Source organism: Oncorhynchus mykiss, chromosome 13 (genome assembly GCF_057628025.1).
Source record: "Oncorhynchus mykiss isolate SJ-2025 chromosome 13, ASM5762802v1, whole genome shotgun sequence".
In the NCBI taxonomy this organism is placed as follows: Eukaryota; Metazoa; Chordata; class Actinopteri; order Salmoniformes; family Salmonidae; genus Oncorhynchus; species Oncorhynchus mykiss.
This window is the reverse complement of record NC_143034.1, coordinates 49,540,624-49,552,193: the sequence shown is the minus strand read 5'-3', so window position 1 is coordinate 49,552,193 and position 11,570 is coordinate 49,540,624. Positions and strand designations below refer to the sequence as shown.

The window sequence follows — 11,570 nt, the reverse complement described above, 5'->3', positions numbered from 1 at the left end:
CAAATACATTCTTTCGTATTCAGCATTTCTGTGCATAAACCTGCTACATCATTTGTTCAAGCAAAGTTAAGGTCTCAACGCCACAATCTGCTCTTTCTCTTTAGTGTTCCTTGTCTAGCTTTGATCACTATTGCTCTGATGCATGTTAGTCTGATATGCCATAGAGATACAGGTGTACAAAAGCAAGTTCGTTACCAAGTCTTGGCTGAAATAATGTAATCCCGAATGCAGATTCAAGTGATGTTATCATCTGCTTCATATTAACGTGTTCGATTCAGTCCAATGTATGGTATGCAAGATCTTTTGTCTGCTTCATTTGAGTCTCGTCTCCTCTCAATACTACCAATAACCAGCATGCTTATATACAGTAAACACTGACGGCAGGTGGAGTATGTCTGCATGTACATGCATTCTTATGGACACGTTTCACAGGCTGGTCTCTTAACTTTGTACGCTCTTGAATCTTCTACATGCAGTGTGAAGTGGCTGGAGGCTGTGTAAGAACATGTAGTAAAAGCAGAGTTTAAGGATTGTATTTAACTTTGAACACAATGAATGTCTTTGTAGTTGGTCTATTGCCCCCTCAAAAAAATAAATAATTGTCTAATGTACATGTACATCTAAATGATGAGTTGGGTCATTACTGTTGCATACAGTGCAGTTATTTTAACAAAACAAACCAGTATTTGTGATGTTATTAGTAATTTCATCAGATAGTCATACTCTTTCAATCCAAAAACACAGTCATTTTTATAGTATGTAAAACAAATCTAGGAGAAATAAAATAATGACTCCAACAATGGATTCTGGCCATTTGGCAACTACTCAAACACAAATGATGTATCTTCAGCTATAAATTGGAAGTGCAATTGACTTCTGAATGTAATAGGAAACACAAAGAGAAGTTAACTAATCGCAATGCTGAACAAAGCAAGGACATACTCTTGTGTATAAAGCATATTTGGTAGAAGTGTATATTACATCAACTCTTGCTACTTTTTCACCAACAAGCTTAGCGCCAATGGTGTGGTCAACTAGTAGCCATGTGGTCCAGTCTGTTTGTGCTATTAGCAAACTCCTGTTTATTCACTGTTATGCCAAAGCTGTCTGGCATGACAACAGAAGATTTGGCTACAGCACATACACTATAAAACCAGGTTAGCTGACTCAACTAGTGTTCTCAGGTAGAGATCCAATTGAACCAGTTTAGTCTCTCCAGCGATGTCCACACTCATAATTGCAGCATTTGTAAAACGTTGTCATCGGTTCATCTGCAGATCTGGTCTGAATCTGCATGAAGAATGCTCGGGGGTGCTCACACTTGGGACATTTTTCTAAATAACACAAATATGAGAGTTAGAGTAAATACATACCTGGCTATAAGTAACAGTGAATATGGGCCATTATGACCACCTGTCTTGTCCTCTATAGGTCTGGTGGTGGACACAGGAGGCTGGGCAAATCTAATCCAGCTATGCCATCTGCCAGCCTTTGGGCTACAATCCAGCCAGTGTTCTATCATTTTAGGCGTGGATGACCAGTGACCACATACTGATTGAAATGTTAGCTAAATTATGCAGGTGATTTGGTAATTTACCTGGCGTGGAATCCACATTTTCCCAGGCTGCAGCTCCACCAAGCACATCATCAACCTCTTTCAGTTTGGGATACTTCCTGTTGTTCACCTATGGGAAAGATGGACATGTTAATGTATCAATACGTTTTGTAAGACAGAACACATGACAGACATCAGTTACTTGGCAATACGTCTAGGAATTAAGTAAAAGTTAGTTTTACCTTCCTAGTAATGTTGTGCACGTACGGACATGTGTTGCAGGCGAATCGATAGCACTTCTGTCCTTCCTCTACAATCAACACATTCCCACATGTTGGACAAAACAGAAGCATATTCTTTTGACTAAATTGGCCAGAACCGATCTCACAATGTAGCTAAGTTTATACATCTATTTCAATCATTTAGCTAAATGATAAAAATCCTGACAGCGTTGTTGACCTCCACTCTCGTGTGAAACGTTGTTACATCTAAAAAGGTTCGGTAAGAAACAACATTTGCTATTTCTTTATGGTTCCTTCTTAAAATAATTATAATTTATACTTAAAGTTAACTATATTGTATTATATTAGAAAAAGAGCCATAGAAATGGAACAATGATGATAGAAATAGCAGTATCCCAAATCGGTACAAGTCAGAACCTCCACTCTAGTTTGACTCCGGTATGTTGTGAGTGACGTACATGCCGGTCGCGAAATGTTTTAGCATGGATTGCAGAGATTCAGACTTTCCAAATATACTTTATTTGTATGCTACAGTTTAGGTATGTTTTAGTAATCGCGTAATATATATTTTACTGTACACGTTAATCGATAGAGTATGAGGTGTGAAAATCTGTTAGTTTGTCTAACTAGCTAATCTTACATGAAATAGCTAGCTAGCTAACATAAACTGGTCAGCAACTTTAGCTACAAAATCCTATTCACAGTGTAAATGATGGGGGAGGAGACCCAGTCCCTTCACCTGGATGAGGGACTGTCTGTAAAGGAAGAGGAGTTAGGACAGGCAGAGGGAAAGATGAACCAAGTGGAGGATGAACAACCAGAGGAGGTTGAAGAGGAAGATGAGGAGGACGAAGAAGCATTACCACACTCGGAATTCCTGGACATCTTTGAAGAAGGACTGGCTCGCCTTGTACAGGACCCTCTACTCTGTGACCTTCCCATTCAGGTTGGTGACCTAATCCATACAGGGTGAAATGTATCTATTGGATGATGTAAAGTCCTCCAGCCTAACCAATGTCTCACTACTGCCTGCGCTTTCCTGCAGGTGACTCTGGAGGAGGTGAATTCCCAGGTTGCTCTGGAGTATGGCCAAGCCATGACTGTCCGTGTATGCAAAGCGGATGGCGAAGTAATGCGTGAGTTTCTGGCTGTTTCTTAGTAGAATACCATATTTCTGTTCTATTTTAGCAGGTCAAATGAATGATACTGTGTGTGTGTAAGTGACATTCCAATGTGTGTTGGTCAGCCATAGTGGTGGTGCAGAATGCTATGGTGCTGGATTTGAAGAAAGCCATTCAGAGGTTCATGGAGCTGAAACAGCAACGGGAGGGTGGGGTGAAGCACGTCAGCTGGTAACACGCGCGCACACACACACACACACACACACACACACACACACACACACACACACACACACACACACACACACACACACACACACACACACACACACACACACTAACCTTGTGGGGACACACAATTCAGTCCCATTCAAAATCATTTTTCCCTAAACCTAACCGTAACACTTACCCTATTCTTAAAATTAATCTGAAAACCTTAACCCTAAAACAAACTCTAGCTCCGAACACTAATTCTAATTCTAATCTTAACCCTTAACCCCCTAGAAATAGCATTTGGCCTTCTGGGAACTAACACATTTTTTTTGTTTGTCTACTATTCTTGTGGGAAATTCTTGTCCCCACAACTATAGTTATACACACACACACACACACACACACACACACACTCACAGTTTTGTTTTTCGTGTGCAGGAGATACGTATGGAGAACCTTTCATCTCATATTTCAAGGGGAGAAGCTTGATGATGACAAAATGAAACTAAAGGAGTAAGTTGCAATCATTGTGATTATGGAGTATATTACATAATGCTTTTGTTAACTGAAAACAACATTTATTGTATTGTTTTATTGTCAGTTATGGGATCAGAAACAGAGATGAGGTGACATTCATGAAGAGACTGAGGAAGAAGTGAAACGGAGGTACAGCAGTCTTCTGAACTACGATCTCATCTGAAAGATGTTCACAGGCAAAGTGGTACCATTGTAATGATGACTGTAACTAATACAATTGTATGGCCGTGTGAACGAGAGAAGCTATTGGAAAATACCACTGTCTTATGTGCCTGTGGCATTTTCCATTATAATAAGACAATACTCATTTCGAAAGGACTCAACATTTGTATTTCTTGCACTTCCCATTGGAGTATAACACTGGCAACCCTTTTAAATATATATTTTTATGTTTATAATATTATTGATAATACGTTGAGTTGAACAATGAATAACGCTGCTCTATGTGCTTCCAACTTCAGATCTCACTACCGTGTGTAGTCCTGCCTACTCTGTGAGTTGCCTGCTCAGTCCCCGTTGCTTCAGACCTCTATGTTTCAACCTGGAGATGTACAGCAACTATAGTCATACACTGACATGACTCAGATGATGTCTAAAAGGTTTTTCAATGGACATCTCAAACGTTTTTTTTTTTTTTTTTACATGTCGTAGATATGATTGTGTGGAATGTTTCGTACGGTCTCAATTGTTTATTGTTTGGACATATTCTCTTGTCATTTTGTACAGTAAAATTGTGCCACTTCAAACATGAATAAAGGCTACAATGCAACCAAACACCCCTGAAATATCACCTAATTACAGTGAATATGTTTTAGAATTTTATCTGGCGTTAAATAATTGAACCAGACCTGGGTGTGCCGCCTGGTCTAACAGTGAGAGTACAACCACAATATGTAAATATCTCCTGTAGGTAGTCCTTGTTGAAAACAAGCAAAATATTTCACTATTTCCTGGCGTACATAGAGGAGCATCACAGTTCCCACAGCACAATCTGGGAGCAACCAGTGAAACCAGGTAAAAATCTATATGGTCTCATTACAGTAACCATTTAATTTGCAGCAGCTAAGATGGCGAAGAGAAAATGTGAAATATATTTTGTATCTTTGAAATCTTGTTTTTTAGTAATGTTGGGTCACATCAATCTATCTGACTTGTACAAACAGAACGTGATCTCCTTACATTAGTTTGTCTTGGTATGAAGTATTTGTAGATGTGCAAGGTTGATGCTTACATTGATACATAAACTTAGGGCTGTGTCTTTTGGCTTATCATCCAAGTTGTATGACAGGAATAGATCGAATTGATCTGAATGTGTCTAACTTCATGACCCAATCATCTGAAGAAATTGAATTGTTGGCCTAACACTATATAGTTCTGGGCGACTGGCATGCATTTCAGACCGGACTACTTGATTGGTGGCATTGACTGGTGGTGGGTTGAAATGTTCCACCTTTGTGATGTCTGATGCTGGTGGTTCTTTTCAGCTCCCAGGATGTCTGGCTCTTCTGAGCACAGGGAGCTGGATAGGATCTCCATGGAGATGAACCAACTGTCATTCAGGAGGCAGCAACTGATCGACCGCAGGAACATGCTGACCATCCTGCAGGAGTTCAGGAACCGCACCAACCGCAGTAATACAGGTAAAGAGGAAATTCACTGTCTAGAAACGCTATTATTGAGTAAATGCACATGGCAGGAATGGATGTGATGTGACCTCTAGCTATGACCCAGCTGGGCTGATGTGTTCTATCACTGACCCCCTCCGAGACATGTATTACCTCTCTTTGTCCAGCAGATGGCTCCAAGGAGCAGACTGAGATTCAATGCCTTGATAAGGAACTGCAGGAGCTGTCTGAGAAGAAGAGAGAGCTGCAGGAAAGGCAAGATAACATTCTCCATTCCAAGGACCAAATAAAAGGTGTGTCTACTTTACCTCTGTTATGGTGATACTGTTCTCACACAGCACTCTCTTAATACTCCCATTCTGATCATGATTGTCTCCCTTTAATGTCCTTTGCAGAGTGCATCATCAGTCAGGGGGGCGTATCTGTTCTCCCTGACCCCTCTGTTGTCTTTGTTGAAGCTCCACCCTCTATACCAGGTGAGTCACTTGGACTGAGAGTCAAATGAGGTGTGAACTTGTTCATTTGTGGGTTATTTCAAGCAGTTCCCCCATTTTGCTACAATTATTTTCCTGGCCTGCTTAGATCAGAGGCTAGTCCTATAGATGAGTGATGTCATATGGTCATAACTACACTCCCTCCATAGCTCCGGAGGTCATCCTGGACATCCAGAAACTTCCTCCCTGCTCAGCTCGGACCCAGTGCCCACAGTGTCGACAGTTCATCACCACAGAGATTGTCACTTCAGTAGGCAATGTGGCCTGTCTGGTCTGTGTCACAATGTCTATACTTGGGTGAGTTGACCTGCACTGTCTTACTGCTGTGTTACTACCAATTGTCTGCCATCTTTGAATGGACAGGAGGTCGACAATGAGGTGTTTTCAACTCTATGCTTCATCTAGAGTTGGAGGGAGTAGGATATTTCGGTTAACAAAGGTGCTTTTTGGAGACTGCATTCCAGATATTTGTTTCCTGCAGTACTATGCAAATTTCAGTTTGGAACAAAAGCCAGTGCCTTTGGGCTAGTGTCATATCTGATAATCACATCACCTGATGGAATGCAAAGTTTAACACTATCCTTTCTGGTCTATTCTCATTCAGCTGTGTGGCTGGCTGCTGCCTTATCCCTTTCTGCATTGATAACTTCAAAGATGTCACGCATAGATGTCCTAAGTGTCGAAGTTCAATAATCACCATCAAAAAGCTCTGAGGTAAGGGCCCACATGTACATAGAGACTAATAAACAGGTCTCAGACTGGGCTTGGACATCTCCTCTTGTGATGATGAGGCATCTACCATGAATCTGAGGTGACCCATTTGGGGTTCAGTAGACACCCTGTCCCATCCTGCAGGTATAGGACAGCAGTGGATGAGGAGGAAATGGACAATGAATGTTAAATGGAGCCAAGCCATAGTGAAACATGTTCTGCTGAGTGAGAAGTGATCCTAAATTCCCAACAACTGTACTGTGGTCAGTGTCACTCCCACCACTCCTGTGATGTCGTCATCCTGTACATTTTAAGTTAGTATGTATCGCATTGTTCTTGGAATAAAATGTCTTCATCGATGCAGTTTATTAGAGAAACTGCATTAAATTGTTTATTTTAATTTTATTGACCTGCAAAAAGCCTGTGTGAATTATAAAACAGAGGAAAATAGTGTTTCAAGGTCTGTAAACTCTAAAGCTGCATGTGACTTATCCAAGCCTAGTGGTGGCTGTGTTAGGAACTCCTTGGTAAACAAAAAGTCACATGATAGGGTTGTTTTATTTACTAAACACAACTGAATGATTTTCACACACAATGTACATTACCATTTTTATTGACACAAAAAGGCTATATATATATATATATATATATATATATATATATATATATATACACACACACATACACATTATGGGTATACAGTAGAACATATACTGTATACACCAAACAGTCTTAATACAAAAGAGCTTAGATGTGCTACGTTTGTATAAAATGTACGAAAAGAGCTCATGTGCTACGTTTGTAAAAAATTAAATAAAATGCATGACAAAATATATACACAATGTGCAAAATGTATGGCATACTATGTATCAATACACTATTGCAAGGGAAGGGGCTATACTAGTATAGTACAAATAAAATGACTTCTGATTCCAGCTCATTCTCCCTTTCTGTAGTTTGGACACATGATCAATGGGGCACTGATGCTCAGATAAAAACAAAGTTGTACACAAAGACCAATCAGGAGCAGGCAATGTTTTTTTGATTAGCTACCCATTTTTATCCACTCACAGTGTAAACTGCTTTGTTTTTCTAACAGAAATGTGTGACATTGAGGCGCTTAAAGGCCCTGTGCATTCAAAAACATTTAGAGTTCCCTGTGTTATATACACTTGAGTGTACAAAACATTAGGAACAGCTTCCTAACATTGAGTTGCACCTTCCTTTTCCCCCAAAACAGCCTCAATTCGTCAGCGCATGGACTACAAGGTGTTGAAGTGTTCCACAGGGATGCTGGCCCATGTTTACGTCAATGCTTCTCACAGTTGTGTCAAGTTGGCTGGATGTTCTTTGGGTGGTGGACCATTCTTGATACACACGGAAAACGGTTGAGCGTGAAAAACCCAGCAGCTTTGCAGTTATTGACACACTCAAACCGGTGTGCCTGGCACCTACTACCATACCTTGTTCAAAGGCACTTCAATCTTTTGTCTTGCCCATTCACCCTCTGAATGGCACACATACACAATCCATGTCTCAATTGTCACAAGGATTTTTTAAAAATCCTTCTTTAACCTGTCTCCTCCCCTTCATCTACACTGATTGAAGTGGATTTAACAGGAGACATCAATAAGAGATCATAGTTTTCACCTGGATTCACCTGGAAAGAGCAGGTGTTTTGTACTCTGTGTGTTTCAGCACTATGAGGTTGGAATAATACTGTGAAAATGATGATAATGCCCTTTCAGTCTTTAGAGCTGTTTAAAAAGGCCGCCTGAAATTTCAGCCTGTTTACGTGGGATGGAGTTTTGGTTTGCCAGGTGGTAAATTAGTTAATAGACCAATAAGAAAGAGTTCCAAACCTCTGCCAACATCAGCTAGTTTTCAGTTTCCCCCTCCCTACTCAGACCACTCCCAGACAGTCATAGTAAAATTATTGCTAGAGAAATTGCTATTTTCTAAAAAGCTGTTTTAGTTTCTTAAGGATTGTTTTCACTAAAAATGATCACAGTAAGGTACTTAATTGTTACTCAGAAATGATTTAATATTGAGATAAAAAAAAACAGCTGCATTGAACCTTTAAGTAATTTTCTTTGGTAGGGGACAGGCAGGTAGGCTACAATTGATCCAAACTGTTGAAATGACATTTCTTTAGCACGGTCTGCAATGCATTTCCAAGGAATGCTTATGCTGTCGTTGGTGCGTCAAACCTTATCATGCCGAATAGTGTTTTAAAGCTTCTTCCATTTTTTTTGGGGGGGGGGGGGGGGGCTCTACTAAATTGCAGAAAGGTTTCTGTGTTTCTAAATGCAGTTATCCGTTGTGTAGCTCAGACTGCTTGAACAAGAAGACTGTCAACTTTTGTAGAGTCAACCTGTCTGTAACCTCCTCTGCCTTAACCCATTTCAACCGTCGGTTTCAACACTTCAAATGCTTTCACATTTGATCTTTGGCCAGTATATGTCACTGTAATTAAATGTTTAACTACATGTGTACGATTGCAATAATCATGTAGGATTTTGACCTGAACAAAAACTTCAACTGGGAGTGAGTAGTGAAAACCAAGGCTATTTCATCAGTGTGGAGATCATTTTAATATCCCTCTGTTGGTAGTAATGGTACATATGGATCACACACTGCTGTGTTTTGAAAGGTTGCCTCTTGATGTGAGTGACTGGAATCCCGACCCTACATAATCTGCTGGACTAAGGCTTCATGAATAGAGAGACACATTAGGCCTACTAAATGATACAATACTGATGCTTACATTTGAACCTGCAAGACTATAGCCACATATATTGCTAAGCTGATCACAAAAGCACAAGACAGCCTTGAACCACCTCTGCTGATTCACTGTGGCTCCCTGGCTTGTCAAACTGAATGATGTCAACTTGTCCTCGGTATGTCAGCCAACTAAGGTCAGACGAAGAGAGCGATTGAAATGCCGAGGGGAATTTACTGGCTATATTTCTGCCAGTTCCTAGAGTCAAAACAAGCAAAAGCGATATGCAACACAGATGTGCAGTGCACACACAGACACCAGCTCTACACACCAGCTCTACACACCAGCTCTAGCTCAGGTGCACTGCACGTCACACATAAACAAGCAGGATTCAGCTGATCTGTACATTGGGATAAATCCACTCCAGACTTGACAATAGGGTTGAGAGAGAACATTTTCAAAGGCTCTTTTGTCGATAATATAAAGGACATAGGCCTGGGCCTGGCAAGCTACAGCGGTGCTCTGCCACCTATTGTGACCCCATGGACACTAAGGCAAAGCACGTTGCAGTTTGGTAAATAAACTCACATTGGCCCTACTCTCCCCCACATAAGAATAGAGTAAGAACAACAGCTGCTAAAAATGTGATGCCTCTCAACTTCTAATTCTGATGAATTCAAGAGTTCTCAGGCCGACAGCTCTCGTATTGTCAACCAATGATACTAAATGTGGGTTTCATGCACTCACTTTTTTTTTATTTTTATCTTACATGATATAAGACTGTTAACACTTTACTTCAAGTAGTCTCCTGCTTTGTTTGAGTGACAACAAAATCCGTCATCACTCTGTGTACTCTTTGGAAAGTCTTTAGTTGAATTAAGTGAAAGCAACACCTTGAAAATAGCAAGATATTTGGCAAATGGTCTTATAAGGCATAATGCAATATGTGCAGTGTTTTAGCATCCAATTCCCTCCTGTGATGGGAATCGCATGGGGGCACTGAGTAAAGCAAAGGCAGTTATTTGAAAGCCATAATGCTAAGCTAATACCACATTCCAATAGGTCATATACATACATACATACATACAGGACTGTAATACAGCTGCCTTAGTGATGTATGTAGCAGAGCAGACAGACTACTGCTACAATAGACATAGGCTTATAATATATACAATCTCTCTGCGCTGTCTGTCAAATGTGACACAAAAGTCAGTCAGTAGCCATGCCACTGGCGCAGTCAGAACCAGGTGTGAAATTCTCCGTAACACCTAGGTCAACATCTGTTTCCACTAGCGAGTTCTCATCCTGAGCCTATCTACTGTAACGCCATTTCAGGAGAGACCACTCTTCCTCAGACCAGGTCCTCTTCTGAAAGAGATCACAGGGGGAGATCAACCTCTTCATACCATTGATCTATACCACAGCCCAGCGGGGGCTTAGCCTTCCTTAGAATGAGTGGCTGTTATGAGGGACGATACCTCAGAGGGAAACAGCTACATTGTACATCCAGTGAGGAAGGAGGGTCCTGCCTCTAGCACTCTGATCTGCTCAGAGCAGTGAGATCCACCACCAGTGCTGCTGTAGCCCTGCACAGAACTTCCCACAGGGACTCAAGGCCAGCAGCACTGCACTCTCCTCCCCCACCTCCACTGGAGAAGGAGTGTGCTCTCCGTCTCACTTATCAGTATGTGTGTGTCTCTCCCTGACAGCCCTCTATCTGAATAGGCCTGTTTGGGGGGGGGGGGGGGGTCACATTGACACCCCTTAGTCCCAGTGTAGCTGCAGGTCATGGGAATCCAGGAAGTCAGAGGAGAAGACCCCAGACGGGGGAAGGCCTAGTGGGTTGAGCCCCCCCGTCGGCCCGGGCATGGTCAGGTCCAGCCACTCCATGTTGTCCAGGTTGGTGTGGTCCAGGTGGTAGCTGGAGGGGGGTGCACTGACATTGTTGAACCCGGTGGTGTCCGTGTCCATGGGGGAGTGGGGGGAGTGCTCCAGCAGCTGACTGTGCAGCTCTTCCATCAACCTCAGTGTCCGGGGCTCAGTCTCCCCCTTCAGCGTGCCTTCCAGGAAGGCCTCCAGCTGGTTATCTATGGCCAGGGCTGTCAGGCTGGGTGGGGCCGGGGGGTTAAGGGTGGGGGCGGGCGGGCGGGCCACCAGGATCTGGGGCGGGGGGCGGGATAGCACCGTGTTGAAGGGCAGGGTGGTTACGCTGGCGGTCACAGGAAGCAGCTTGTCTGGAAAGGAAGGGTCCTGTCTGATGAATGGGGAGATCTCTGTAGAAGAAAAGAACATGGGAGATGATGGATTCATGGCCAGGGAGGGACTCAGCTGTCGTAATGGAGAGGAGGAG

At 42.1% G+C, this 11,570-nt stretch overlaps 4 protein-coding genes across 9 annotated transcripts in view; 2 read left to right on the top strand and 2 right to left on the bottom strand.

The window, feature by feature from the left end:
• Nucleotides 1-517: 517 nt before the first annotated feature.
• polr3k (polymerase (RNA) III (DNA directed) polypeptide K) lies at nt 518-2,045 on the bottom strand. Its single transcript, NM_001160530.1, is given in 3 exon segments — nt 518-1,334; nt 1,598-1,685; nt 1,798-2,045. Coding segments are annotated over 3 exon segments (327 nt in total). The 5' UTR covers nt 1,909-2,045; the 3' UTR covers nt 518-1,206.
• A 461-nt stretch (nt 2,046-2,506) lies between these two features.
• snrnp25 (small nuclear ribonucleoprotein 25) lies at nt 2,507-4,442 on the top strand. The gene is made up of 6 exons (XM_090196421.1): nt 2,507-2,743; nt 2,843-2,933; nt 3,044-3,149; nt 3,570-3,644; nt 3,733-3,797; nt 4,130-4,442. Exons 1-5 carry the CDS (start codon nt 2,507-2,509, stop codon nt 3,788-3,790), a joined length of 567 nt encoding a protein of 188 aa, XP_090052547.1. The 3' UTR covers nt 3,791-3,797; nt 4,130-4,442.
• Nucleotides 4,443-4,566: 124 nt separating this feature from the next.
• On the top strand, nt 4,567-7,433 carry LOC110486342 (uncharacterized). Its single transcript, XM_090196420.1, has 6 exons — nt 4,567-4,682; nt 5,153-5,308; nt 5,464-5,586; nt 5,689-5,769; nt 5,937-6,084; nt 6,392-7,433. Exons 2-6 carry the CDS (start codon nt 5,161-5,163, stop codon nt 6,498-6,500), a joined length of 609 nt encoding a protein of 202 aa, XP_090052546.1. The 5' UTR covers nt 4,567-4,682; nt 5,153-5,160; the 3' UTR covers nt 6,501-7,433.
• Nucleotides 7,096-11,570, bottom strand: part of LOC110485173 (myocardin-related transcription factor B) — a 47,620-nt gene continuing 43,145 nt past the window's right edge. For all 6 annotated transcript variants that reach the window (XM_036941046.2, XM_036941048.2, XM_036941047.2 and 3 more), the window contains one exon: nt 7,096-11,493. In XM_036941046.2, the coding sequence (XP_036796941.2) occupies nt 10,985-11,493 (509 nt within the window). In that variant the 3' untranslated portion in view covers nt 7,096-10,984. The remainder of the gene's footprint in view (nt 11,494-11,570) is intronic.

What these genes read in the sequence shown, in the direction of transcription:
- LOC110486342 (XM_090196420.1), top strand. Translation starts at nt 5,161, where the DNA reads ATGTCTGGCTCTTCTGAGCACAGGGAGCTGGATAGGATCTCCATGGAG. An exon ending in TTCCAAGGACCAAATAAAAG is followed by an intron (nt 5,587 to 5,688) that starts GTGTGTCTACTT and finishes TGTCCTTTGCAG; the next exon opens with AGTGCATCATCAGTCAGGGG. An exon ending in GTCACAATGTCTATACTTGG is followed by an intron (nt 6,085 to 6,391) that starts GTGAGTTGACCT and finishes ATTCTCATTCAG; the next exon opens with CTGTGTGGCTGGCTGCTGCC.
- snrnp25 (XM_090196421.1), top strand. Translation starts at nt 2,507, where the DNA reads ATGATGGGGGAGGAGACCCAGTCCCTTCACCTGGATGAGGGACTGTCT. An exon ending in TCTGTGACCTTCCCATTCAG is followed by an intron (nt 2,744 to 2,842) that starts GTTGGTGACCTA and finishes GCTTTCCTGCAG; the next exon opens with GTGACTCTGGAGGAGGTGAA. An exon ending in GACAAAATGAAACTAAAGGA is followed by an intron (nt 3,645 to 3,732) that starts GTAAGTTGCAAT and finishes TTTTATTGTCAG; the next exon opens with TTATGGGATCAGAAACAGAG.